Source organism: Lynx canadensis, chromosome C1 (assembly GCF_007474595.2).
Source record: "Lynx canadensis isolate LIC74 chromosome C1, mLynCan4.pri.v2, whole genome shotgun sequence".
NCBI classification, from domain to species: domain Eukaryota; kingdom Metazoa; phylum Chordata; class Mammalia; order Carnivora; family Felidae; genus Lynx; species Lynx canadensis.
In genome coordinates this window covers 118,433,958-118,459,263 of record NC_044310.1, presented here as the reverse complement: position 1 = coordinate 118,459,263, position 25,306 = coordinate 118,433,958, and the positions used below count along the sequence as shown (strand labels likewise).

Below are 25,306 nucleotides of genomic sequence, written 5' to 3'. Positions count from 1 at the left end.
CCTGTGAGTCAGCCACAAAAAACCTGGGTGCAGGGCTGGGCGGCCACAAGAGGTTAAGACCAGGCGCTTTTTTAAGACCAGATGGCTGCAGGGTGGCCAGAAATAAGGTAGTGGCTGGCCCTGGAAGGGAAGGAAACAGGCCGGTGCTGGGCGGGGCCGCCAAGGATTGTGTGGGGGGTTGGGAACTTCTAGCCAGGAAAGCCCTGCCCTCGCGGTGTTCCTGGATTGGAAGGCTGACAACGCTCTGTTGTGTATTGCCTCTTGGGCCTGTCGTCCTCCTGTAACCTTTGCTACAGTTCTTCTTGGATGTTCTAATCTAGCATGGCTGTGTGTGGCGAAGGGGGAGGGGGAACTCAGGGCACAGCTGAGGGCTCACTAAAACCCCAGGAGACCGGGAACCACAGCTGACCTGGACCCCTGTGGGAACAGGGGGCGTGCTCCTGTCCACTCACAGCTGGGGGGTTTGCTTTCCGAAGAAAGTGTGAGTTCCTGACAGTACAGCTTCCTCAAAGGGATCAGAGACCACCCAGAAGCTGTGATAGGGACAGAGAGTGCTGAGCCCGCCCGAAGTATGAATCGGGGCAGGGGTGGGGGTGGGGGGGTGAGAGGGGCCCTCTGGGACTGCCTGGAAATCTGCAGCCTAAGCTCCCCCGCCATCCCGTGTTCACTACGACCCCAATCCGTGTTCACTACCGTTTGAGAACACTGCCTGAGCCCCCGTCGGCCCAACAGGCATCTACGGGCCTCACGGCAGAATTACCACGAGCAGGGCGGTGTGGATGCACAGGGGTGTGGGACACCAGGTCTCTGCCCTTTGGAGAGCTCACAGTCTAAGTGGGAAGCTGAGTGACAATACACAGCACCACCAGGCAGCAGAGGGAGAAGATTCCAGGACAGCATGCAGTGAACGGTCCACAGCAAAACACAGGAAACGTGTAAACCAAAGCCGTCCTGAGATGTGGGTTCAGGGGCTTTCATTTTCACTGTTTTGCTTAATCATCAGAACAGAGAAGGAAAGGAACCTGCCCAACGTCACACTGCTTACGCAGCTGAACCTGAATTCACACCTAGGTCTGTCTACCTAGATCCTCTGTGAACGCAGAGCCGGGAGAGACAGTTGAGGGGCTATGGGGGCTGGGAGGCGTCCTCAGTCCCCAAGGAAGGGGGATTTGGCTGGACAGGATGTCAAGATGTAAGGTGGAGGTAATAAGCTTTGGCAGAAGTGGGGGGGTGGGTGGCAGAGACCAGAAAGAAGGGAATGAAAAGTGAGCTAAGGCAAGGGAAGTCTGTCGGTGTGCACTGGCCGACGCTGGACTTGGGAGATTCAGGAATACCCCTGCCCACAGGAGGTTTCTGGTAGAGGAGACAAGGCACTGGGCCATAGCAGTCAGATGGCCATGCAAGCGCTGTTGGGCTTGTAATAAGAGAATAAACCCGCCCGGGGCCCGGCCGTGCATATTCTGGTTATCCAAATGCCCAGGGTGACTCAAAGCTCCTGTTTTCCAAGGTCACCAGTTTTCAAACAAGTTGGAAGCAGTTGCATATACTTGTCCTAAGACTGGGCTTGGCATCATTAATGTCAATGATAAAAAAAAAGCCTCGAAACCTCTGACCTCCGTGTGTGCCGTCAGCCTGGCCCCCAGGGTCACTAGAAAAGCCACCAGCGGCAGGAAGGCACGCACGCATCCCTGCTTTACCCTCGGGACAATACTGTCTCCTGTCTGTGGGTCCTTCCGTCTGTCTTTCTCCACACTGTGGGTACCGACAGGCAAATAAAGGCGACCATGAAGTCTTTGTTGGCACAAAATGCTGAGAAAACCATCACAAGCCAAGGACAGCTGCAGTGATTGCAATAAATTACCCCCACAGCAATTGATAAATTGCCACTTTCTGCAGCCATTATGTTTGGCTTTGTAATCCGAAGAATAAACGCACCTCTCTTTCTCTTTCTCTTTCTCTTTCTCTTTCTCTTTCTCTCTCTCTTTCTCTATCTCTTTCTCTTTCTCTTTCTCTCTCTCTCTCTTTATCTCTCTCTCTCTTTCTCTCTCTCTCTCTTTTTCTCTCTCTTTGTCTCCCACTCTCTCTCACACACACACACACACACACGGAGGTGGCCCACCCTGCATTGGATGACATTTATTCATTTTATGCATCCTGGGCTCTGCTGGCTGTCCTGCCTCAGTTCCTGTGGCAGAGACGCTGCAGTCTGAGCCACTAATTATTACCAGTGAGGTTTCCTCCCCAAACAGGAAGTATCAACCAGAACTGCTCTCTCCCAGCGCGCTCTGTAACCAAGCATCAGTCACCACTCCCCGGCCAGTCCCTGTGGCCAGGAGCTGGTGTGTAGGCTGAGGGGGGCAGCAGCACAGCTGTCCAAGCCCGGCAGGTCCCTCGCCTGTGAGGGTCAGCCTGAGCCCTGACTTCCAAGACAGAGTCAGGCTGCCCGCACACCGGAGGGGGACCAAGCAAGAAGCTGTGGCCTGGATCCCCGTGGGGCCATCAAGGGACTCATGCGTCAGACACTGGCATTGGCCAAATGTCGCATCAGCCCGTTGTTGGTAAGTCTGGTTAGGGCACAGATCCAGGGTGGCGCGGGTGGCGCGTGGGCCTCTCCCACCGGCACCACCAACCCCTGGCCCGCTTACGGGTGCCCCAGTATCTCGGGGAGTCAGAAGAACTAAAGCTTCGTGACCTCGGTTCAGGCACCGCTCATTTGCAACTGGCGGCGAAGGGTGAGTGCGGTGAGATGGATGAAGTTCTTGCCAAAAGAAAGTGGGAAATACTGTCATCGGTACGTGAAGTCAGGAACGTTACTCAGTAAAGGGCTCGAGGGTGGATCAGACAGTGCCTTCAGTTAGTGAGAGCGGCGGCTTTGTGGACTCTGGCGGGTCAAAACAAAGATGTTCGTGTTTATGATGCAATTCCGTGGAAGGCTGGCTCAGTGGGAATCGTAAATTTTACTTATTGGTAACCATTTCTGGGTTGGTTTAGCACAGAACTGCGGCTCTAAGTAATCGAACCGGATTTTTCTAGAATAATTTTAAAAAATCTAGATGTTTGGAAAAAGCCCTATCAATTATTCATTCACTTCTACTTTGCAAAGCGGTATGGCGAGAAACCTCTTTTTCCTGTCCGCCTAAACTTGCACGTAGATATATTTGTGTGTGGATGGGCCTGTGTGTGTGTGTGTGTGTGTGTCTGCCCAAGCTTTTTGTATTCTCTTTTGTAGGAATTCTCAGTCTTTCTTTTAAAAATACAATGATTTTTTTATGATGTCGAAATAACGATTCCAGGCAGTAGTGCAAGAAATACAACAGTAAAATGTTTGTAAGAGTCCATCAGCAAGGAAAAATGCCCACAGAGAAAATAGAAATGTACCAATTAAGACGTGTGCGGCTCTAACCCAGCTTTTAAACCCGGATTTGAGACTGGCCTCCTCTGTCCTGTCCCCGCTGAGGTCAGCTGTGAGGGGTCTGGGGTGAGTGCCTGGGTGGAGCCTCCTTCTTGCCTCTCAGACCCCTCAGGGAGAGGGAGACGGAGGGCCTGGGACCCGTGCTGTGGTGGTTTGGAATCCAGGATAGAGGGCAGCCCCGGATTTGCAGAAACAGCTGAGAATGAGAGGCTGGAAAGTGTGAGTCTGGGCAGCCCAGCAGGGCAGACAGAAAGGCGGGAGGAAGGGAGCAGACCACCCCAGAGCCCCATGCAGACCAGGTGACTGGCTATTATTCATGCCCCAGCACGAGCTGCCCGCCCTCACCACCCAGGAGGCAGCTTGAATGCAGGGACTAGCTGGGACTCAGGCAAGAGCCAACTCTGGGACCTTAAGGAAGTCTTAACTGGACCTCAGTTTTCTCATCTGCAAAATGGAAGTGATGATAGCCTTCCGCAGGCCAGACCCCGAGGGTGCAAGTCCGCTGTCAGCATCTCTCCGCACTGTGAGTCTGGCCACACCTCCCAATGTCTGCTGTTCATTTGACGCCTGATTATTGCAAATGTGCCACGTGCCAGGCCCTTGCGAGGTGCTGGGCTGTGTCTGTCCCACTGCCCCTGTAATAGGGTGGACCTCACAGCCCTGGGGAAGCCCGGAATTTCTACACGATGTGACTTTAGGGGCAATCATGTGGAGGGAAGAGGGAACTAGAAGACTTCCTTTAAGCTGCTTCTATTTGCATAGCAAGTATTGCATAACAATACTTAGATTGTTATTTCAGATTCATAAAATGGGAAAGGTTTTACAGAAGCTGTTGTTCATTTCACCAGACTGGGAATTTCAATATGAATTATATTAGTTTTACTATCAACATTTTTTGTCATTTTTTTAAATGTTTTTTAAATTTATATCCAAATTAGTTAGCATCTAGTGCAACAATGATTTCAGGAGTAGATTCCTTAGTGCCCCTTCCCCATTTAGCCCATCCCCCCTCCCACACCCCCTCCAGTAAGCCTCTGTTTGTTCTCCATATTTAAGAGTCTCTTCTGTTTTGTCTCTCTCCTTGTTTTTATATTATTTTTGTTTCCCTTCCCTTATGTTCATCTGTTCTGTCTCTTAAAGTCCTCATGTGAGTGAAGTCATATGATTTTTGTCTTTCTCTGACTGACTCATTTCACTCAGCATAATACCCTCCAGTTCCATCCACGTCGTTGCAAATGGCAAGATTTCATTCTTTTTGATTGCCGAGTAATACGCCAGTGTGTGTGTGTGTGTGTGTGTGTGTATACCACATCTTCTTTATCCATTCATCCACCGAGGGACATTTGGGCTCTTCCCATACTTTGGCTCTTGTCGATAGTGCTGCTATAAACATGGGGGTGTATGTACCCTTTTGAAACAATACGCCTATATCCCTTGGATAAATACCTAGTGGTGCAGTTGCTGGGTCATAGGGTAGTTCTATTTTTAGTTTTTTGAGGAACCTCCATACTGTTTTCCAGAGTGGCTGCACCAGCTTGCATTCCCATCGTTTTACTATCCACATTAGCACATGGGGAGGGGTGGTCAGGGACCCCATCACCCTCTACTCCTAAGGGAAAGTACCCACCATTGTATCTGCCAGACCTTGAATTTTGTCATTTGGAGGGAAGGGGCTTTCCAGGCAAAAAGATTAAATCTGGGCCTCACCTGCCCCTGGACACCCCTGCCTCATGCAGACTGGGCAGACTATTCCGAATGGTTGTTCCCTGCTGGGTCAGAAGCCCAGAGGCCCTGGAACCGCTGACCCAGCATCCCTGAAGCCCTTTTTCATGGGTACCCACATACCAGGCTGTTCCCCGCTCTGGCTCACATCTGGTGTTTGGTTTTCCACTTTGGCCAGAGCTGCGTGAGTCTCGTTGGGTTTAAACCCCTCTGTGCCTAATAAGTCTTCTGTGTGATTAAGTTTATCAAAGAGTGAAATGCCTGGCCAGGTCTGACAACCTGACCAGGCTGTGGTAGGGATTAGAAATTATGGTAGTATTTAATCACCCCGGGGTATGGGAGGGCCCGCTAGGTTCTGAGAACGGCCAAGACTCTTAGATACACTCTGCCTTCAGGCACAGAAACTAGCAGTGAAGTCATTCAAGCTGCAGACATTAACTGAGCACCTAGTCGGTGCCAGTCCCCAGTCTAGGTGCTAGAGACACAGAAACGAGTAAGAAGTGACCCCTATTGTAGTGGGGTGACAGTGCCAGATGCAAAGTGCGTCCCAGAGTTCAAGATCCCCTAGGATCCGGGAGGAAGCCGGGACGTCTCCCAGGGCTGCCTGGACCAGCTTTTTGAGCTCTCAGGGATTCTTGGCAAAGTCAGAGATCTGCCTGGAGCCAGCCCATGGTGGGGGGACGGGTGGGGGACTAATTGCATGACCCGCCCCACAGAGAGCATTTGGAGAGCAGAGGCTGACTTCCAGTGCCCTTAGGAGCCCAGAGAAAGATGCTACTGGAAGTCAGTGCCTCTCAGAAGCTTCTTTGAAAAAGTGGCCCATCAGCTGGGGAAGCGTGCATCCCCAACCAAACTCAGGAACCAGGCCAGGGAGGCAGGCTGAGCTCCTTGGCAGAAGCCCCTGGAGCTGCCCTTATTTGCCTTGGCTGCTTCTGCCCCTTTCCCTGCCTCCACACCTCCTTCTGCCCAGTAATCGGGGGCTCTGATCTCTAATTCTGCCAACCCACACAATGGCGAGGGGAGGGGGTTGGGGTGGCCACAGACCACAAGGGACCCCTCTGGCCCCAGGGATTGCAGCTGCAGGTGTCCCTGGAAAGCAAGAAGCCACCCAACCCCAGACGCTGAGGCTTGCAGATTCAGCAGCCGCCGCCTGATAGCCTCCAGCCTGGCTGGATTAACCAGCCCTCAGGGAGCTGGCTGCCCCCGTATGCCAGCGCCCTGACCTCACTGGGCAGAGATAAGCCACTCCCTGGCTCCCCCAGTGCCTGGGCATGCCCTCATGAAAGCACTTTTCTCCTCACCGTAGGATGTAGCTGGCTTTTCCCCTGATTGCCCCAAGAGGCTAGACCATCTTCTGGCCTCCTGCCAGAACACCTCATGGGCACGCAGTAGGTATTCAGGGAATAACAAACCATTTTGCAGACTAGGATTGGTAGGACCATTGCATCAAACTGCACAGGATGTGCACTGCACAACTGTAGAGGTTACTGTTTATGGGGATTACAACGTTGGTGGTGCCCCCCGGGGGGTCGTGTAGCATGGGAACCTAAGGGCTTACCATTTTCCCTGCGTCAAGACCCTGGCCTTGGTGCTGACCGTGGGGACTTCCCCCTTCCCCCTGCCAACCAGCGCTGACCACCTTCCTGCCTATGTGCTGGCAGCGGGTGGTAATGAACCGGTCCAGTGAACACTTCTTCCTGGCCCACCTGTCAAATTGTGGTAGTGGACGAGCCCTGGGTATGAAGTCAGGCCATCTGAGTTCTTGGCTATCCAGAAAACTCAGTCCTCCCGGAAGACGTCTCCAGTCAGGGTGTCGGGGAGCTCCTGGGTCGCCCAGGATCTGTGTAGTTGCCCAGTGGTACCCCTCTCTTCTCCCTCAGCCCGCAATGGGCCTGATGACCCACGTGCGGGAGGGGAGAGGCCCTGAGAGCACCTTGTGGAGAGTCTGCCCCACTGGCTCTGGGAGCAATGTTGCCACGGCCCTGATCCCCTTTCCGCTGGAAGGACCCAGCTCTGGGCGGGTCAGGGGATTGGAGCACATGCACCTGCCTCCCATGGCTGAGAGGAGCATGGGGAGAGAGCACTGATACTAGGGGTCCCAGGGGACAGGGAGGACTTAGGGGAGGAGGCAGGCTAAGGGCTGGGCCTGACTTTAACAACCCAGGAAAAAAGTCACATCTGGAGTGGTTCACCCCTTGCGCAGCCCCTTTTATGCTCATCTTCTGAAGTGGTCTTCAAAGTGTGGTCCTGGGAGCATCCGCAGCAGAAATTCTGGGGATGGAGCCCAGCAGTATGTTTTGTGTTGTTTTTTAATTTTTTTAATGTTTTATTATTTATTTTTGAAAGTGAGAGAGATAGAACACGAGTGCAGAAGGGACAGAGAGAGAGAGAGAGAGAGAGAGAGAGAGAGGGAGGGAGGGAGACACAGAATCCAAGGCAGGCTCCAGGCTCCTAGCTGTCAGCAACAGAGCCAGATGCGGGGCTCGAACTCACCAACCTTAGAGATCGTGACCTGAGCCGAAGTCGGACGCTCAACCGACTGAGCCCCCGCCAGGCGCCCCTCCCAGCGGTTTGTTTTAACAAGCCCTCCAGATGACCCAGGTGCAGCTCGGGTGTGACCTCATTTGTGCCTGGCCCTGGGCTAATTGCTGGGGTTACAAAAGTGAGTCTGACTCCATTCCCAACCCCGAGGAGCTGAGAGCCCGGGGAGAAGAGAGACGGGAAAGAGAGCAATACCGTCAGCGGGAAAGGGCTACTCTCAGGGGTGTGGAGGCAGAGAGGCAGCCTGTGCAGGTTTGATCCAGGAGCTGGGGATCCTGGTGAGGGAGGGTGGCTTGGGGACACCAGTGGCACAAGGACCGTCCCTTGCAGGGAGCTGGATGTTGGACTAGCGGTCCCCAGAGAGCTCAAGGGGCCAGTCCCAAACCACACTGGTGCCTCACTCCTGACCACCAACCTCTCCCTGCTGCCCCCCTGTCCGTGTTCTGCTGCCCACTCTTCTTCCACTCCCTGAGCCCCAAAGAGCAGCCAGTCTCTCCCTGCAGTTTGCCTTGGTGCGAAATGTGTGCACAACCTCCAGGCCGTCATCTCAGGGCACATTTTTAGAAAATTACAGAGTAAATGTTTCCATTCAGCAGAGAACGCCACGTATTGACTTAGGTGCGTCTATTTCTGCTTGACACAGACAAAAGGTTTTTAAAAATCCTAGGTAGAGAGGAACAAAATGAAGAGTGAGTGAATTTAACAGGCTCACGTTGTGGCACTTCGCTTGTCCCCCATGATCTTTACTACAACTCATTCAAATGGGTAACATGTGCAGATGAGGAAACTGAGGCTCAGGTAACATGACTCGTCGAGGCCGCCTAGCTAATCAGTGGCAGGGGCTGAAATATGACCCCAGCCGCCTCCACGCCTGTGTTCTTGCCGGCCTACCTTGCAGTTGACTACGTTGACTGATTCTGAGTAAATCCGGAACACCCAGATGTTTTCCTGAACCGACGATCTAATGGCTGCACTCAGGGGAGGCAGCCTAGCCTGGCTGGACAAGCTCCCAGTGCCCACGATGGCTCTCGGGGGCTGATCCTCTGCCTAATTAAGGAGGGGATGAGTCTGGGGGAACGGATGAGACCTCGTGCTAGGAGATTAGCAGCTCTGTGCTAGTTTCCAGCTGTGTGCCCTTCTGTAAACCCTCTGTCGTTTGGCAGAGTAGCAGGTGATGCTTCCCTGCCCCTCTCATTGGAGCACATCTGCCTTGCTCGTTGACCCATCCTGGGGGCCAGAAGGGTGGGCCTCGTACCTCAGCACCCTCCTTGCACGCCACGCACTGTGACCCTGACTGGCCGTCTGCTTGCATGGCACGGAGTGCAGAGAACCAGCTGCGTGAGCGGAAGCCACTCGGAAGCTAAGTGGACTAGCCCATGGTGCCATCTCCCCCACAACAATAATTAATAGCGCTGACTACATAAGCCTCACTTTTCTAGAGGCCGTGGGGCGTAGGAACTCAGATATGTGGGAAACAACTAGGGAATAACTTAGAGCCGCCGATGCCAATGTCACAGAATCCACGCATTGAGTTCATGAGAAGCCCTTGGACTCTCACCCAAGGCAAGTGTACTCTTGGTTCACGCACCTCAGTAACAGGCTGTGCTATCTCCACTTCTTTTTTTTGTGTATGTATTTTGAAGTTAGTTATTTTGAGAGAGAGGGAGACAGAATCCCAAGCAGGAACCACACTGTCAGTGCAGAGCCCGGGGTGGGGCTCGAACCCACAAACCTCGAGATTGTGGCCTGAGTTGAAACCAAGAGTCAGACGCTCAACCGACCAAGCCACCCAGGTGCCCCTCAATTTCTCTCTCTCTTTTTTTTTTATAACGACATAATTGAGCTACAATTCACATACCATACAACTCACCCATTTAAAGTATACAACCCAGTGGTTTTTGATATATTCTCAGAGCTGTATAACTTTCGCCACCATCCATTTTAGAATAGTTGCATCACTGGGGCGCCCGGGTGGCTCAGTTGGTTAATCTGCTCTTGATTTCAGCTCAGATCATGATCTCCTGATTCGTTGAGTTCGAGCTCCGCATTGGCTCCACGCTGACCATGCAAAGCCTGCCTGGGATTCTCTCTCTCTCTTTCTCAAGTATGAATAAATAAATTCTAAGAAAATAGTTTCAGGGCACCTGTGTGGCTCAGTAGGTTAAGCGTCCGACTTCGGCTCACGTCATGATCTCGCGGTTTGTGAGTTCAAGCCCTGCGTGGGGCTCTGTGCTGACGGCTCAGAGCCTGGAGCCTGCTCCGAATTCTGTGTCTCCCTCTCTCTCTGCCCCTCCCCCCTCACGCTGTGTCTCTGTCTCTCAAAAATGAATAAATGTTAAAAAAAAATAGAATAGTTTTATCACTTGAAAAAGAAACCCTGTACCAATGAGCAGTCACTTAACATTTCTCCCACCCCCCACCCCAGCCCTTTTCCTGGCAACCATTAATCCACTTTCTGTCTTTATGGACTTGCCCAGTCTAGACATTTCACATAAGTGGAGAGTCATACGAGCGGCCTTTTTGTGACTGGCTTCTTTCATTTAACATAGCGTTTCCAAGATCCAGCGTGTTGTAGCCTGTATCAGGACTTTACTGCTTTTTGTTGCTGAATAATACTCCATCGTGTGGATAGAGTACGTTTTATTTATCCTGCCACCAGTTGATGGACGTTGGGTTGTTTCATCATTTGGGGTATTGTGAGTACCAGGAATCTTGGCATACACATTTTTGTGGGTTTTCACTTCTCCCGGGTATACACCTAGGAGTGGAATCGCATCCACATTTTATATTCTTATTACGTCAACACTGGAGGCGGTTTCTAGAACTTCGAGATCCTCACCAACGCTTACTCTCTCCGTCTTGTTTTTTGACTAAGCCGTCCGGGTGGGTGTATGGTGGCGTCTCGTGGTTTTTTTGTTTGTTTGTTTTTTAATGTTTGTTTATTTTTGAGAGATCAAGAGCGCAAGCAGGGGAGGGGCAGAAAGAGAGGGAGACACAGAATCTGAAGCAGGTTCCAGGCTCTGAGCTGTCAGCACAGAGCCCGACGCGGGGCTCGAACCACAAGATCATGACCTGAGCCGAAGTCGGGTGCTTAACCGACTGAGCCACCCAGGCGCCCCAAAGGGTTTTAATTTGTGTTTCCCTGGGAGCTAATGACGTTCAGCATCTTTTTGTGTTCCTCATGACGATTTGTCAGCACAAATGATAACATTTTAAATGTATTTAACTTATAAGTAAAAAGCGGTGATAGGAATGCATCCCAAATTTAATTTTACCGACCAGATAAAATTTAAACCAAGTTTGAAGATAACTGTGGGCCGCTTGAGGGCGAGAGCTGTGCCATAGCCCTCTCTCGTGCCCAGGGCCAGCCAGGGCCAGAAACGTTAGCTCAAGCCTACCTCTGCACAGGAAGGGGTGGAAGGCACCCTGCCTCCATCCAGCTGCAAGGGTGCCTCAGCCAGCCTCCCCACCCCCCACCACATCTGACGCCACCCTGACCCCTTTGTGGCCGTGGACTGCCCTAGCCACTTGAGCCTGAAAGGTTGGTCGCTGGCCACCCAGAAAAAGCTGTAGGGCTGGCTGCCCGCGTCATGACTGGCTACCATTAGTGACCTGCCTGACAGTGGGCAGGAGGGGGCAGGGGAGCCCGCATGGCTCCCAGCCACAAATACAGCCCAGTCATGACCTTGCCGGGAAGTGGGAGGAACCAGGCAAGCCTGGGCAAACACCCAGAGTGTTTGGGACCCGTGGTTTGTGCCAGTTCCCGCACAGCTGAGCCTCAGTGCCCTTTTGTGTTTTGTCCGCAGCTCGGTCCGGGGGTGGGGGTGGGGGGGCAGGTGGGCAGGCCTGTGTGCCACCTGGGGGACCCCAGCCTGCCACCCCCACTCCAGCTGTAATTTGATCCCCTCCCTCCTCCCTCCTCCCTCCTCCCTCCTCCCTCCTCCCTCCTCCCTCCTCCCTCCTCCAGATCTGTAAATAGAACAACCCAGGAGCCAGGACCCAGCCAGGATTAGTCACTCACTCTCTTACCTTTGGGCCACATGGACAGGCAGCAGGGGCTGCGCTGGACCCCTGGGGCCTCTAGGCCTGCTGCCACCTGACCTACCTTGGCCGGCCTTCACGCCTGCAGCAGACTTTGTGCTGGGCACCGGGAGGGCAGAGTGCCGAGAGGCGACCACAGCCCACGAAGCACCTCAGAGAACAGTCCACACACAAGCCCACGTGCACACACGCACACGCGAGCACACGCATCGGCCAGAAAAGCTGACTCCGAGGGGCACCTGGGTGGCTCAGTCAGTTAAGGGTTTGACTTCGCCTCAGGTCACGACCTCAGGGGTTCGGGCGTTCAAGTCCTGCGTCGGGCGTCTGTGCTGTCAGCAGCTCTCCCCCTCTCTCTGCCCCTCCCTCTCTCTCAAAAATAAACAAACACTGTAAAGAAGAAGAGAAAAGAAAAGCTGGCTCCCAGCCCTCGCACGTATTAACTCATCCTCACAGCATCCCTTGGAGAAAAGTACAGTTAGCACCCCCATTTAAAGGAGGGGGACTGAGGCCCAAAGGCACCCTGCTAGGAAACGATGCAGGGTCCTGATGTGACCCCAGCACCATCAGAACTGTAGAGGAAGGAGCTGTCCCGGGATGAGAGGCTTCACAAGGCGGGGTGACGACCCCGCATTTTCCTGTCCCGGGGACTGAATCTCAGTGGCAAGAAGCACTCAGGGGTGCCGTGTTTGGTTTCTATTCGGCCTATGACTGAAAGCAGGCCCCTTAGGACATGAAGTCTGAGGCCTTTAATAGGCCGGGATGTAGGCTGTAGGGTTGGGCGTGGCAGCTCGGTTAGAGAAGCCAACCTGAGAGGCTCCGTGACGCTCCGATGTCCCACGGCCAGTTCCAGGCACATCTGGGACCACCCCGAGTCCCCCTGCCTGGGCTTCCCTCCTGCTGCTGCTGGCCTCCCGGAAAGGAAGCAAATACCAAGTCAGGTTCTGGGCCGTGAGCCTCGAGCACCAGCCCCAAATACGCCCTCCCCACCTGAGGATGCTAAATCTGGGGTTCAGTGTGGACAGGATTCAAAGACTAGGTGTTGCCGATTCTCCCCCGTTTGGGTTGGTTCCGTGTGCCGCGAGGCCGTAGAAACCATGTGGGGCTCCTGGGGGGCCAGCAGATGCCCTCCCTGGCTTCCATCTGGAAGTGGTGTCTGTTCCCGGGCTCCATCCGCTGGTCCTCTGTGTCCAGGCAGGCGTGGACACATCTCATGTGTCCCCTACCGCACACATGCACACGCACATGATTGTAAACAGTCTGAGAGCGGGGACCGCTCAGTCTGATGAGTCTTTCTCATCGTTTCTTCTCTGAAGGGTGTTCAGCACCTGGTAGTTACTCCAGCGATGGGGGGGGGGGGGGGAGCGGAGAGCAAAGGGGACTCTTCTGTCCGGGAAGGACCTACCTGGGACCCTCCAAATTGCTAGCAGATGATCTGGAGGCTTCAGGATTGTTACCCACCCCCTCCCTATAAGGGCCAACCCCCAGCCCCCTCGCCCAGGGCTGGTGTCCCTAGGTGGCTGGTGCAGTGCCTGGGGAAGGTCCCCGTGTATCTGACTGACACAGGGAACACGGGTGTCCCCGTGGAGCGGCTTACATTCACCTGCCCCATGCTGGCCCTGGGGCCTGAGGCCTCCGGGCTGTCCCGATTCTCCCCCCTTGCCCAGGGCTGCAGAGGTGTTGGCAGGGTCTTCTCAATCCTTCCTTTGCCTCGCCCCTGCTGCTGGTGCAGTGCCGGCACCGGTATTTGCTTACGACTCCTGACCGACACCCACCGAGTGCCAGCTGTTCTAAGTGCCTTACGTATATTGACTTACTTATTCCCACAACCTCCCCTTAAGGCAGGTGCTGTGATTCTCTCCCTTGTGCAGCTGGAGAGACCGAGGCACTCACAGGCCCAAGGCCACGGGTAGCGAGTGACAGAATTAGAACCAGGCAGAGTTGGGTGCCGAAGGTGGCCTTCAGCAGACATGCAACTCCGGGCCTGCGCTCCGGGGAGCATCAGGAGCCCCACTTGCATCTACAAAGGGTAGCACATCGCTGTTTGGAAAAATATCCTTGTTCCTAGAACCAGGCAGAAAACTCTCTCCGATTTTGCCGGGAGGGACCGCGCCCATCAGAGTGTGCAAATGAGTCCCACGTGAGCTGAAGGAGGGGCGGGGTCCTGGCTGCAACGCATGTCCCCTTCGACCCCACCCCCTCTTCTCAGCCACAGGGTCCCAGCTCTGCCGCTCACTGGGGTAGCTCTGGGCGGGCCCTCTGTCTGGGCTGTAAGACTCTTGGGGAATCTTAGCTGCAGAGGCCGACAGACCTGTGCTCCCTTCTACTTTCCCCGTTACCCTCTGTGCCGCCTGGAGCACGTTCCTCGACCTCTCTGAGCCTCAGTTCCCTCCTCTTCCAGTTGGGAATTCTAACCGCACCTACTTCCTGGGGTTCTGTGAGGCCTAGGTGACTGTCACTGTGGAAAGCCTTAGAGAAGTGTCCGGCACGTGGTAGGTACCCCGTAAATAGGAGTTGCTGCTGCCACCTTATCAAATGTCCTGGTCACAGTTTTCAAAGCCTTTTAAGATTGCATTATCTGCCATCTCAGAGCAGAGAGGGTGACCTGCATTTACAAAGGTCGAAGCTGGGGCCCAGAGAGGCACAAGGGCTTGTCCGAGGACACACAGCTAGTCCACGGTAGAGCCGAGGCGCAGCCCCCTGGTCCCCCTGCCTCCCCCTTGCATGAGACCTTGAACCCACCATACACACACACACATGCCTCACCCAGGACACTGCTGTGGAAAATGGGAAGACGGGGTTAAAAGCCATCCCCCATTGCTCCACTGGTTTGGCAGTGGCTCTTAGCCCTTGGCCCGAGGATTCGCATGGAACCACAGGCCGGCAAAGCCTCCGAACTTCTGCTTAGAATCATGCTCTTACATACACAAAATAACATAGGGTTACAAAGGAGACCAATTATAGTGAAACCCAGCTCCCAAAATATGTGTTTAAATGTGCAAAAGTACTATGCATGCTTCTTTATGAGTACACTAAATAACAACTTCTGGTGGCAGGTCTGATATTATAATGCTATTTTTTTCTCCCACCCCTATTGAGGTATGATGGACAAAACTGTATATATTCAAGGTGTACAATGTGATGTTTTGCTATCCATAGATGCTGACGTGATTACCACAGTCAAGGTCATTAACATAGCCACCACTTTATATAATTACCGTTTTTTTGTGTGCATTGGGAACACTGGAGGGCCCCCTCAGCAAATTTCAAGTATATACTGCATATATATGGTATATACGTATATACAGTTATATGACTATGGTATGTGACCATATACAGTATATGCATACATACGGTTATACGACTATACGTTAGTCACCATGTTAGACATTAGATCCCTCAAATTTGTTCATTTTATAACTGAGAATGAATGCCGTTTGACCCACGACTCCCCACTTCCCCACCTCCCAGCCTCTGGTGACCATTCTACTTTCTGCTGCTAAGTTTGGCTTTTTTGGATTCTACATATAAATGAGATCTTGCAGCATTTGTCCTTCTGTGTTGACTTACTTCAGGTAGCGTTAATGCCCTCCAGGCTCATCCATGTTGACACAAATGTCAGGGTTTCCTTCTTTGTTGAGGTTGAATAATATTCCATTGCGTATCTATACCATATTTCCTTTATCCATTCATCATCAGTGGACTCTTAGGTTGTTTCCGTATCTTGTCTACTGTTAATAGTGATGCCATAAACATGGGGTGCAGATATCTCTTTGAGATAGTGATTCTGTTTCCTTTGGATAAATACCCAGAAGATGGATTGCTGGATCATATGGCATTTCTATTTCTAATATCTTGAGGAGCCTCTATGCTGTTTTCTATAATAGCTGCACCAATTTACGTTCCCACCAACAGTGCACAAGGGTTCCCTTCTCTGTACATCCTCATAAACATTGATTATCTTTTGACTTTTTGATAAGAGTCATTGTAACAGGTTTGAGGAGATATGTCATTGTGGTTTAGATTTACATTCCCTGATGATTAGTGATGTTGAACATCTTTTCCTATAGTCAGCCATCTGTATGCCATCTTTAGAAAAATGTCTATTCAGGTTCTTTGCCCATTTTTTAATTGAATTATTTGTCGGGGGAGGTTGTCTTGTTTTGTTTACTATTTTTTTTAAATGATTATTTTTGAGAGAGAGAGAGTGCAAGCAGAGGAGGGGTGAGAGGGGGAGACACAGAATCCCAAGCAGGCTTCAGGCTCTAAGCAGTCAGCACAGAGCCCAATGGGGGGCTCGAACCGTGAGGTCATGACGTGAGCCGAAGTCAGATGCTTAACCAACTGGGGCACCCAGGAGCCCCTGTTTTGTTTACTACTGAGTCGTATGAGTTCTTACATATTTTGGAAATTAATCCTATGTTGGATAGATGGTTTAGAAATATTTTATCCTATTCCATTGGTTGCCTTTTCATTTTGTTTCCTTTGCTGTGCAAAGGCTTTTTAGTTTGATGTCATCCCACTTATTTGTCTTTTGTTGCCTGTGCCTTTGGTATTAAGTCAAAAACCAAAACAAAATAAAATCATTGCCAAGACATATGTCAAGGAGCCTTTTCCCATGTTTCCTTCTAGAAGTTATACAGTTCAGGTTTTACATCCTTTTTGAGTAAGTCCTTAATCCATTTTAGGTTGGTTTCTGTGTATGGTGTGAGGTAAGGGTCTAGTTTCATTCTTTTGCATGTGTATATCCAGTTTTCCTAGCACCATTTATTGAAGAGACTGTCCTTTCCCCATTGAGTATTCTTGGCACCTCAGTTGAAGATTAGTTGACCTTATATGCATGGGTTTATTTCTGGACTCTATTTCATTCCATTGATCTATGTGTCTTTTTATGCCAGTATTACACTGTTTTGATTGCTATAGCTTTGTAATGTAATTTGAAGTCAGGAAGTGTGATGCCTCCAGCTTTGTCCTTCTTGCTCAAGGTTGCTTTAGCTATTGGGGTCTTCGGCAGTTCCATACAAATCTTAGGATTGTTTTTCATATATCTGTGAAAAATGCCATTGGAATTTTGATAGTGATTGCTTTAAGTCTATGGATCACTTTGGGTACTATGGACATTTTAACAACATTAATTCTTTCAATCCATGAACATAGGCTATCTTTCTGTTTATTTGTGTCTTGAATTTCTTTCGTCCTTGTTTCAGAGTTTTCTATATACAGATCTTTCACCTTTTGATAAGATTTATTCCTAAGTATTTTATTCTTTTCGATGGTATTGTAAATGGAATTGTTTCCCTAATTTCTTTTTCAGCTAGCTCATTGTTAGCACTTAGAAACATAACTTGGGCGCCTGGTGGCTCAGTCGGTTAAGTGCCTGACTCAATTTCAGCCCAGGTCATGATCTCACCATTGGTGAGATTGAGCTGTGCTTCCAGCTTTGTGCTGACAGCATGGAGTCTGCTTGGGATTCTCTCTCCCTCTCTCTCTGGCCCTCCCCACTTGTCTCCCTCTCAAAATAAATAAATAAACTAATAAAAGAAACACAACTGATTTTTGTAAGTTGATTTTGTATCCAGCAACTTTACAGAATTAGTTTCTTAGTTTTAACAGGATTTTTTTTATGGAGTCTTTAGAGTTTTCTATATGTAGGATCATGTGATCTGCAAACAGAGACAAATTTTACTTCTTCCTTTCCAATATGGATGCCTTTTCTGTCTTTTTCTTGCCTAACTTCTCTGGGTAAGATATCTCGTACTATGTTAAATAGAAGTGGCAAGAGGGGCATCCTTCCTGTTCCTGATCTTAGAGGAAAAGCCTTCAGCTTCTCACTATTGAGTATGATGTTGGGTATGGGGTTGTCATATATAATTTTTATTATGTGGAGGAATACTCCTTCAATACCAATATTTTTGAGAGTTTTTATCATAAAAGGATGTTTACTTTTGTCAAATGCTTTTTTTCGCATCTATTGATATGACCACATGGTTTTTATCCTTCATTCTGTTTATGGGTATCACATTTTATTTATTGGTTTGTGCATGTTGAACCATCTTTGCATCCCAGGAATGAATCTCATTCGATGGTGCTATAGGATCATCTTTTTTTTTTTTAATGTTTATTTATTTTTGAGACAGAGAGAGACAGAGCATGAACAGGGGAGGGTCAGAGAGAGAGGGAGACACAGAATTTGAAACAGGCTCCAGGCTCTGAGCCGTCAGCACAGAGCCCGACGCGGGGCTCGAACTCACAGATCGCGAGATCATGACCTGAGCCGAAGTCAGACGCTTAACCGACGGAGCCACCCAGGCGTCTCAAGTATAGGATCATCTTAATGTGCTGTTAAATTTAGTTGGGTAGTAGTCTGTCGAGGATTTTTTCGTCTGTGTTCATCAAGGATATCAGCCTGTAATTTTCTTTTCTTATAGTGTGCTTACCTGGCTTTGGTACCAGGGTAACACAAGCCTCATAAAATGAACCTAGAATAGTTGGAGAAGGGTAAGCATTAAATCTTGAAATGCTTGGTGGAATTCACCAGGGAAGCCAGCCAGTCCTGGGCTTTTCTTTATTGGGTGATTTTTTTGTTTTGTTTTGTTTTTTCACTGATTCAGTCACCTTACTCATTATTGGCTTGTTCAGACTTTCTATTGCTTCATGATTCAGTCTTGGTGAATTGTAAGTTTTTAGGAATGTATTCATTTCCTTTGGGTTGTCTGATTTGTTGTCATATAATTGTTCATAATATGGTCTCTTATGATCTTTGGTATTTCTGTGGTATCGGTTGCAATGTACCTTTCATTTTTTTATTTGAAGTCTTCTTTTTTCTTTTTTTTTCTTTTTCTTTATTTTTATTTTTATTTTTTGAGAGAGAGACAGAGTGCAAGTGGGAGAGGGGCAGAGAGAGAAGGAGACACAGGATCCGAAGCAGGCTCCAGACTCTGAGCCGTCAGCATAGAGCCCGACACGGGGCTCGAACTTGGGAACCTCAAGATCACCCATGACCTGAACCGAAGTCGGACACTCACCCGACTGAGCCACCCAGGTGCCCCTCTTATTTTTTCTTAGTGTAGCTAAAATTTGGTCAATTTTGTTTGTCTTTTGAAAAAAAAAAAAAAACAGGTCTTAGTTTTGTTGATCTTTTCTATTCTTTTTCTAGCCTCTATTTTATTTGTTTCTACTCTGAATTTTATTATTTACTTCTCCCTGCTAGAACTTTGGACTTTCTTTTTTTCCAGTTCCTTGAGGTATAAAGGTAGGTTGTTTGAGAACTTTCTTTTTTCATAAGGTGGCATCAAGCTACAAACATCCCTCTTAGAGCTGCTTTCGCTGCATCCCATAAGTTGGGTGTGCTGAGCTTCCATTTTAATTTGTTTCAAGATTTTTTGGATTTCCCTTTTGATTTCTTCTCATCAGTTGTTCAGGAGTGCATTGCTTCGTTTCCACTTTCTTGTAAATCTTCCAGTTTTCCAGTTACATGCCATTGTGGGCAGAAAAGAAACAGGGACGCCCGGGTGGCTCTGTCGGTTGAGCGTCCGCCTTCAGCTCAGGTCACAATCTCACGGTTCACGGGTTTGAGCCCCGCGTCCAGCTCTGTGCTGACAGCTCGGAGCCTGGAGCCTGCTTGGGATTCCGTGTCTCTCTCTCTCTCTCTCTCTCTGCCCCTCCCCGCTCTCTCTCTCTCTCTCTCAAAAATAAGTAAACATTAAAAAAATACAGAAAAGATGCTTTATATGATTTAAATCTTCTTAAATTTGTAGGACTTGTTTTATGACTTAACATATGATCCATCCTGGAGGATATTCTGTGGATACGTGAAGAAAACTTGTATTCTGTTGCTGTTGGATGGGACGCTCTGTGTGTGTCTGTTGGGCTTATTTGGTCTGAAGTATAGTTCAAGTCCAGTTTCTGTACTGATTTTCTGTCTGCATCCATTGTTGAAAGCGGGATAGCGCAGTCCCCTATCGTTATTGTATTGCCGTCTATTTCTCCCTTCACATCTGTTAATATTTGCTTTATATGTTTAGGAGCTCATAGGTACTATGATTTTAAGTTAGTGAAAAGCTTAAATAGTATTTGAAGAACTCTTTCACAATTAAACTTGGGATATGACACCGGCCAGTACTGGTGACAACCTCACAGGTCCTGCTAATACTATTGTGTTTTGCTACGAACATTCATACTTGAGGGAAATTGCAAATTTCAGTTAGAAGTCGGTGACAGGGGAAGCGAGGTGGCCCAGTCAGTTAAGCATCCGACTCTTAATTTTGGCTCGGGTCACGATCTCACGGTTCTTGGGATCGAGCCCCGCATTGGGCTCCACGCCGACACCACGGAGCCCGCTTGGAATTCTCTCTCCTGTCTCTCTCTCTGCCCCTCCCCTGCTCGCACACTCATGCTTTCTCTCAGAATAAATAAACGTAAAAAAAAAAAAAAAAGTTGGTGACAATGACAGCAGAATGTTCCCTTACCCAAGTTTACTAGAAGCTTCTGGCCCAAGTCCGGGTTTTCCCCCATGTTCTCGCATATGTCAGGCTCAGTAAAGGAGATCTCAGGGCCCCACTCACTGTCATGTCTCACTCCAGTTCTACCCCCTGAGAGCAGGATTTCAGTGTTCACTCATTCATTCAGCAAACATTGAGCACCATCTCTGTACTAGGCCGTGTGACCAATGGGGAGACCCAAAGTCAAATAAGATGAGGTCCCCCTGCCTTCAAGCTGCTCATCCTCTACTCAAGGAAGAGCACAGAGGCGCCTTCCCAGAACACAAAATGTAAACAGGCACAAGAACACATCGCCCTTCCTGGTAATCAGAGAACACCCAGCGGTGGTGAGATGGGGGTCCCTTCTGGGCGGTAATCGTCACATCCTCCTTTGAAAAGAAGGATGGCACTGTGTGGCACCCCTCATGGAAATTCTATACGCTTCTCTCGCAGCACGCTTGCAGATTTGTCCCAAGAAAACAGTTCAGGACGAAGGCCAAAGGGTGGAAGGCAGAGGTCCTCCCCTTTCTTCCTGAGTTTGGGCCCTCCCTGGGAAGGCGCTAGGTCTCACCCAGCTTGTCCCCCCTGTGCTGGCACATGTTAACACTCCTGAAGGGCTGTTGGGGATTCTTTGACCACCATGTGGTTACAGTGGACAAGAAAGAGGAAGGTGCTACGAAAGACGGTCATCGGAGCTCTCCGCTGATCAAGTTCTGTTTTTCTTTCCAGCCACCAAGATGTCAGGAGAGATGGACAAGCCGCTGATCAGCCGCCACCTGCTGGACAGTGATGGGAGCCTTGCTGAGGTCCCCAGTGAGGCCCCCAAGGTGGGGATCCTGGGCAGCGGAGACTTCGCCCGCTCCCTGGCCGCACGCCTGGTGAGCTCTGGCTTCAGCGTGGTGGTGGGAAGCCGCAACCCCAAACGCACGGCCGGGCTGTTCCCCTCGGCCGCACAAGTGACTTTCCAGGCGGATGCAGTGGAGTCCCCTGATGTCATCTTTGTGGCCATGTTCCGGGAGCACTACTCCTCACTGTGCGGTCTCAGTGACCAGCTGGCTGGCAAGATCCTCGTGGATGTGAGCAACCCCACAGAGCAGGAGCACCTTCGGCACCACGAGTCCAATGCTGAGTACCTGGCTTCCCTCTTCCCCACCTGCACGGTGGTCAAGGCCTTCAACGTCATCTCTGCCTGGACCCTGCAGTCCGGCCCGAGGGATGGGAACAGGCAGGTAGGTGCCAGGGGAATACCTACCATCATCACAATAAAGATAAGTGGCTAACATTTGTTGAGGGCCCTCGGTATGCCAGGCTCTTTACGCGCATTATCTCAGCGCGCCTCCCGTCGCTGCAAAGTTCCATTTTACAGAGCGGGAAACTGAGGCTCATGAATGTCAATGAACTTGCTTACACCAAGTCCCACAGCTGGAGAGCTGGGTGTGAACCGAGTTCATACGGATCTGAAATCCATGTTCGTTCTTCTGTGACAACTTGATTTCCCAGTGGGCCAAGAGGAAGAGGTTGATGGCTTTCTTTTGACTACTTGGAGTCAAGGAGAGGAGAGACTTTGCTCTGAGAGTGGACTTAGGAAAGTAACACATTTATGTGCCAGGTTCTGAGGAAGCAGGCAAGTCCCAAACTTCAGCTCTTTGATTCCAAGAGCTTCCAAGAACTGAGTCGGTTTCTCAGAATTGTCAATAGTAGGTTTTGTCTAGAGGTGGAAAATGGCTCCAGGAAATGGCCAAAGCTGCATACAGTTCTTGGCAGGAGGGGCTTTTGTGAAGATGAGGTGGTTTTAAACGCCAAGAGGCCACCTCCATTTTCCTGGAGGAAGGACGTCTGGCTCTAGTGTGAGAACCTCTACCAATTTGTCCAGCTCAGATGCCTCCTCTGCCCAGCTCTGTGCCAGCCTGTGGGAGAGCCCACAGGTGTCTCTCTACCCCCGACTGGAGCACCCTACCTACAGCCTGCGTCATGGGACTCCCACGTGTGGATAGGCAAGGGACAGCAGGTGAGGGCTGGGTGGCAGGGCCTACAGGGAACAGAACTGGCAGCTGGCTAGGGCAGCCTTCAAGGTCAGCTGTGGCTCGGTCCCGCTTCATGTTGTCAGGTTCAGGGAGCGGGGAGGACGTTCCAGGCTGAGGGGACAACCTGCAAAGGTACAGAGGTGAGAAATGATGCTCCTGGACCTTAGTTTCCTCATCTGAAAAATGGGGACATGCTAACCTACAGGCTTGAAGGCTGCCTGTGTAAAGCCTGGCCCATAGTAGGGGCCGAGGCAGTGTTGGTGGACCAGACCGACCATAATAGTGTCAGCAAGGCCACGGTGTTCAGAGATCTGAGGACGCCAATGTGCCCATGGGGAGCTCATGGTGGGAAGCCGTGGGTACGAGGCTGGGGCTGGCTCGTGGGTTGGCTGAGGGCCACAGGGGGCCGAGGGACACCATTGAAGGGGACACTGTGGACCGAGGGATGCAGCTGCAACCACAGCTGCACGCTCTGGGCCACATGCAAAGCCCAAGTACTGGGCGACCCCCAGAGCAGGCCACCGTTCTCAAAGCACCCGTTCCAGGGACCCCTGGAGGGCTGCCTAGGGGGGGTACGGTGCTTGCGGTTGCTGATGGCAATGAACCGGACGAAATGCTCACTGTCAGGTGAGCCCTGGGTCCTCTCTTTACGTAGGGGGCGTGCTGGAGCAGGGGAGCTGGGAGGCTATAGGGGGCCGAGGAAAGACCCTGGCCCGGGAGTCAGAGACACCTTCTGTGGTTCCCTGGCCTGGGTTCCCTCAGCCGCTTAGTGAGGAGTTTGGCCGAGACGCTCTCGGAGGCCCCGGCTGCCCCCGGGGCCCGTGACCCGATCTGATCCCCCGCCCCCGCCTCCCCACAGGTGCCCATGTGCAGCGACCAGCCGGAAGCCAAGCGTACTGTCTCGGAGGTGGTACGGGCCATGGGCTTCATGCCCGTGGACATGGGGTCCCTGGCCTCGGCCCGGGAGGTGGAGGCCATGCCCCTGCGCCTCCTCCCGGGCTGGAAGGTGCCCGCCCTCCTGGCCCTGGGCCTCTTCACCTTCTTCTACGTCTACAACTTCATCCGCGACGTCCTGCAGCCCTACGTGCGGGACGGCAAGAGCAAGTTCTACAAGCTCCCCGTGTCCGTGGTGAACACGACGCTGCCGTGCGTGGCCTACGTGCTGCTGTCGCTGGTGTACCTGCCCGGCGTGCTGGCGGCCGCCCTGCAGCTGCGCCGGGGCACCAAGTACCGCCGCTTCCCCGACTGGCTGGACCACTGGCTGCAGCACCGCAAGCAGCTGGGCCTCCTCAGCTTCCTCTGCGCCGCCCTGCACGCTCTCTACAGCTTCTGCCTGCCCCTGGGCCGCGTTAACCGCTACGAGGTGGTCAACCTCGCCATCAAACAGGTACGGCGCCCGCCAGCCGCCCTCGGCCGCTTCTGGCCCCGCCGCGCGATGCCGAGGGTCGGGGAGAGTCCCAAAGCCCGCGGCCACAGCGCCAGGCGGGGGAGGCTGAGGAGAAAAGCCAGGCAGGGAGTAGAGTAGAGCACAGCTTTAAAGGTGGGCAGGGGAGGCCTTGCCGAGAGGGGGATGACAGGCGAGCAGAGGCGAAAGGAGAGGGAGTGGCCAGTGGTGGCTGGCCCAGGGGGTAGCGAGAACAGAGGCCCTCCCGTGGGCGAGCTTCCTGGCGCATTTGGGGAACCTGGGGGAGCCCAGCGCAGGCGGGGTGGGCCAGGCCTGAGATGTTGAAGCCAGACCAGGGAGGCCCCGACGGCCAAGGAAGGGCTTTGGCCTTAGACTCTGGGTGAAACCCGGAGCCGACGAGGGGTTCTGGGTAGGGGAGGTGATCTGTCTGACGTTTTACCTGTCTCACTCACGGCCTGTTGTCCATGCGGCACGGAGAACCACTCTTATAGAGGGGGTCAAAGGCAGGTGCCGCGAGACCCGTCGGGAGGCTGCACGGGAACCCAGACGGGAGTCGGTAGGGGCTTGGAGTGGGGTGGGAGCAGCCGGGGGCACGAAAGTACTGAGAGCATATTTTGAAGCCAGAGTACACAGAGTTTGGAAGCCTGTCGGTTTCAGGGTATGTGGGGTGGTCAGGGATGACTCCGGGGTTTTAGCCGGAGCATCTGGACTGATGCAGTTGCCAGTCAGCGGAGGTGAGGAAGGCTGCAGGAACAAGGTATTTTGGGGGGCGGGAGGGGCGGGAGGGGCGTGCTCAATTTCATTCATTTAGGAAACCCACGTGGTGCTTTTTTTGCCAGAAGGATTCCTGGGAAATGGAGAGGCCCTCAGGCCAAGCCGGGTAGCAACACAGGCAGGGTCAGCTGGCACCCGTACCCACAGAAAAGGGCCCCCTGCTGCTCCCTCCTGGTTTACAAGCTCACAGGGCCTGGTTCTGAGTTCCAAGCTCAGGTCTGTAAAGCAACACCGCCTTTCTTTATTTTCCCCCATCTGCTCGATTCGCCCTCCAGTCCCCCGCCCCCAGCCAGGGACACGGGTTCCTTCCCACCGTAGGCCACTCGTCACTCAACGGAGTTTGGCCCGAGTGCCGGGAAGATACTTTTCATCCACCTTTCCTTCAGCCCAGGTGGCCCCTGAAGTTTCTGTTGCTGCTTGGGACGCAGGGATCTTACCAGGGCCGGGCCCTTCCCTGCCATGCGGCCACCTCCCCAGAGCAGGAGCTGGAGGCAAGGCTGGGCCGCTTCCAGAGAACCACAGATCCCAGCTTTTATTCCTCTGGGGGCCCCTGCTTCCCTGCTGGCAGCTTCTCAGATGCCATGGTTCTTCCCCACCCACAGACACCTGGCATCATTGTGCCTGTGGGCTTAGGCTTTCCTAAGGGAAAGAAAGAACCCCAGATTTCAGGCAGAGAAGCAATACACCCACTAGAAATGAGAAAAAGGGAAAAAACAATAGTCACAAACCCTTAAGAAGAGCGTGCTATGTTCCAGGTACCATTCTAAGCGCTTTACGTACCGTGAATTCATTTAACCCTTATTCCTGTAAGGCAGGGGCTATATACTACCCTTATTTTATGGATGAGAAAAGTGAGGCACAGAGAGGTTATGTAGCGTGACAGAGTCACACAGCCTGGGATTCAGATCCG

General features: G+C 51.7%; 1 protein-coding gene across 2 annotated transcripts in view; it reads left to right on the top strand.

Annotated features, from left to right (window-relative positions):
* STEAP3 (STEAP3 metalloreductase) overlaps window positions 1-25,306 on the top strand; it is a 44,727-nt gene that overhangs the window by 4,365 nt on the left and 15,056 nt on the right. The window contains exons 1-3 of one of the 2 annotated variants that reach the window (XM_030326138.1): window positions 2,304-2,558; window positions 20,923-21,422; window positions 23,077-23,604. In XM_030326138.1, coding sequence (XP_030181998.1) covers window positions 2,537-2,558; window positions 20,923-21,422; window positions 23,077-23,604 — 1,050 coding nt within the window. In that variant the 5' untranslated portion in view covers window positions 2,304-2,536. Of the gene's footprint in view, window positions 1-2,303; window positions 2,559-20,922; window positions 21,423-23,076; window positions 23,605-25,306 lie in introns of those variants that run through there. The other variant, XM_030326139.1, reaches the window with a different exon arrangement.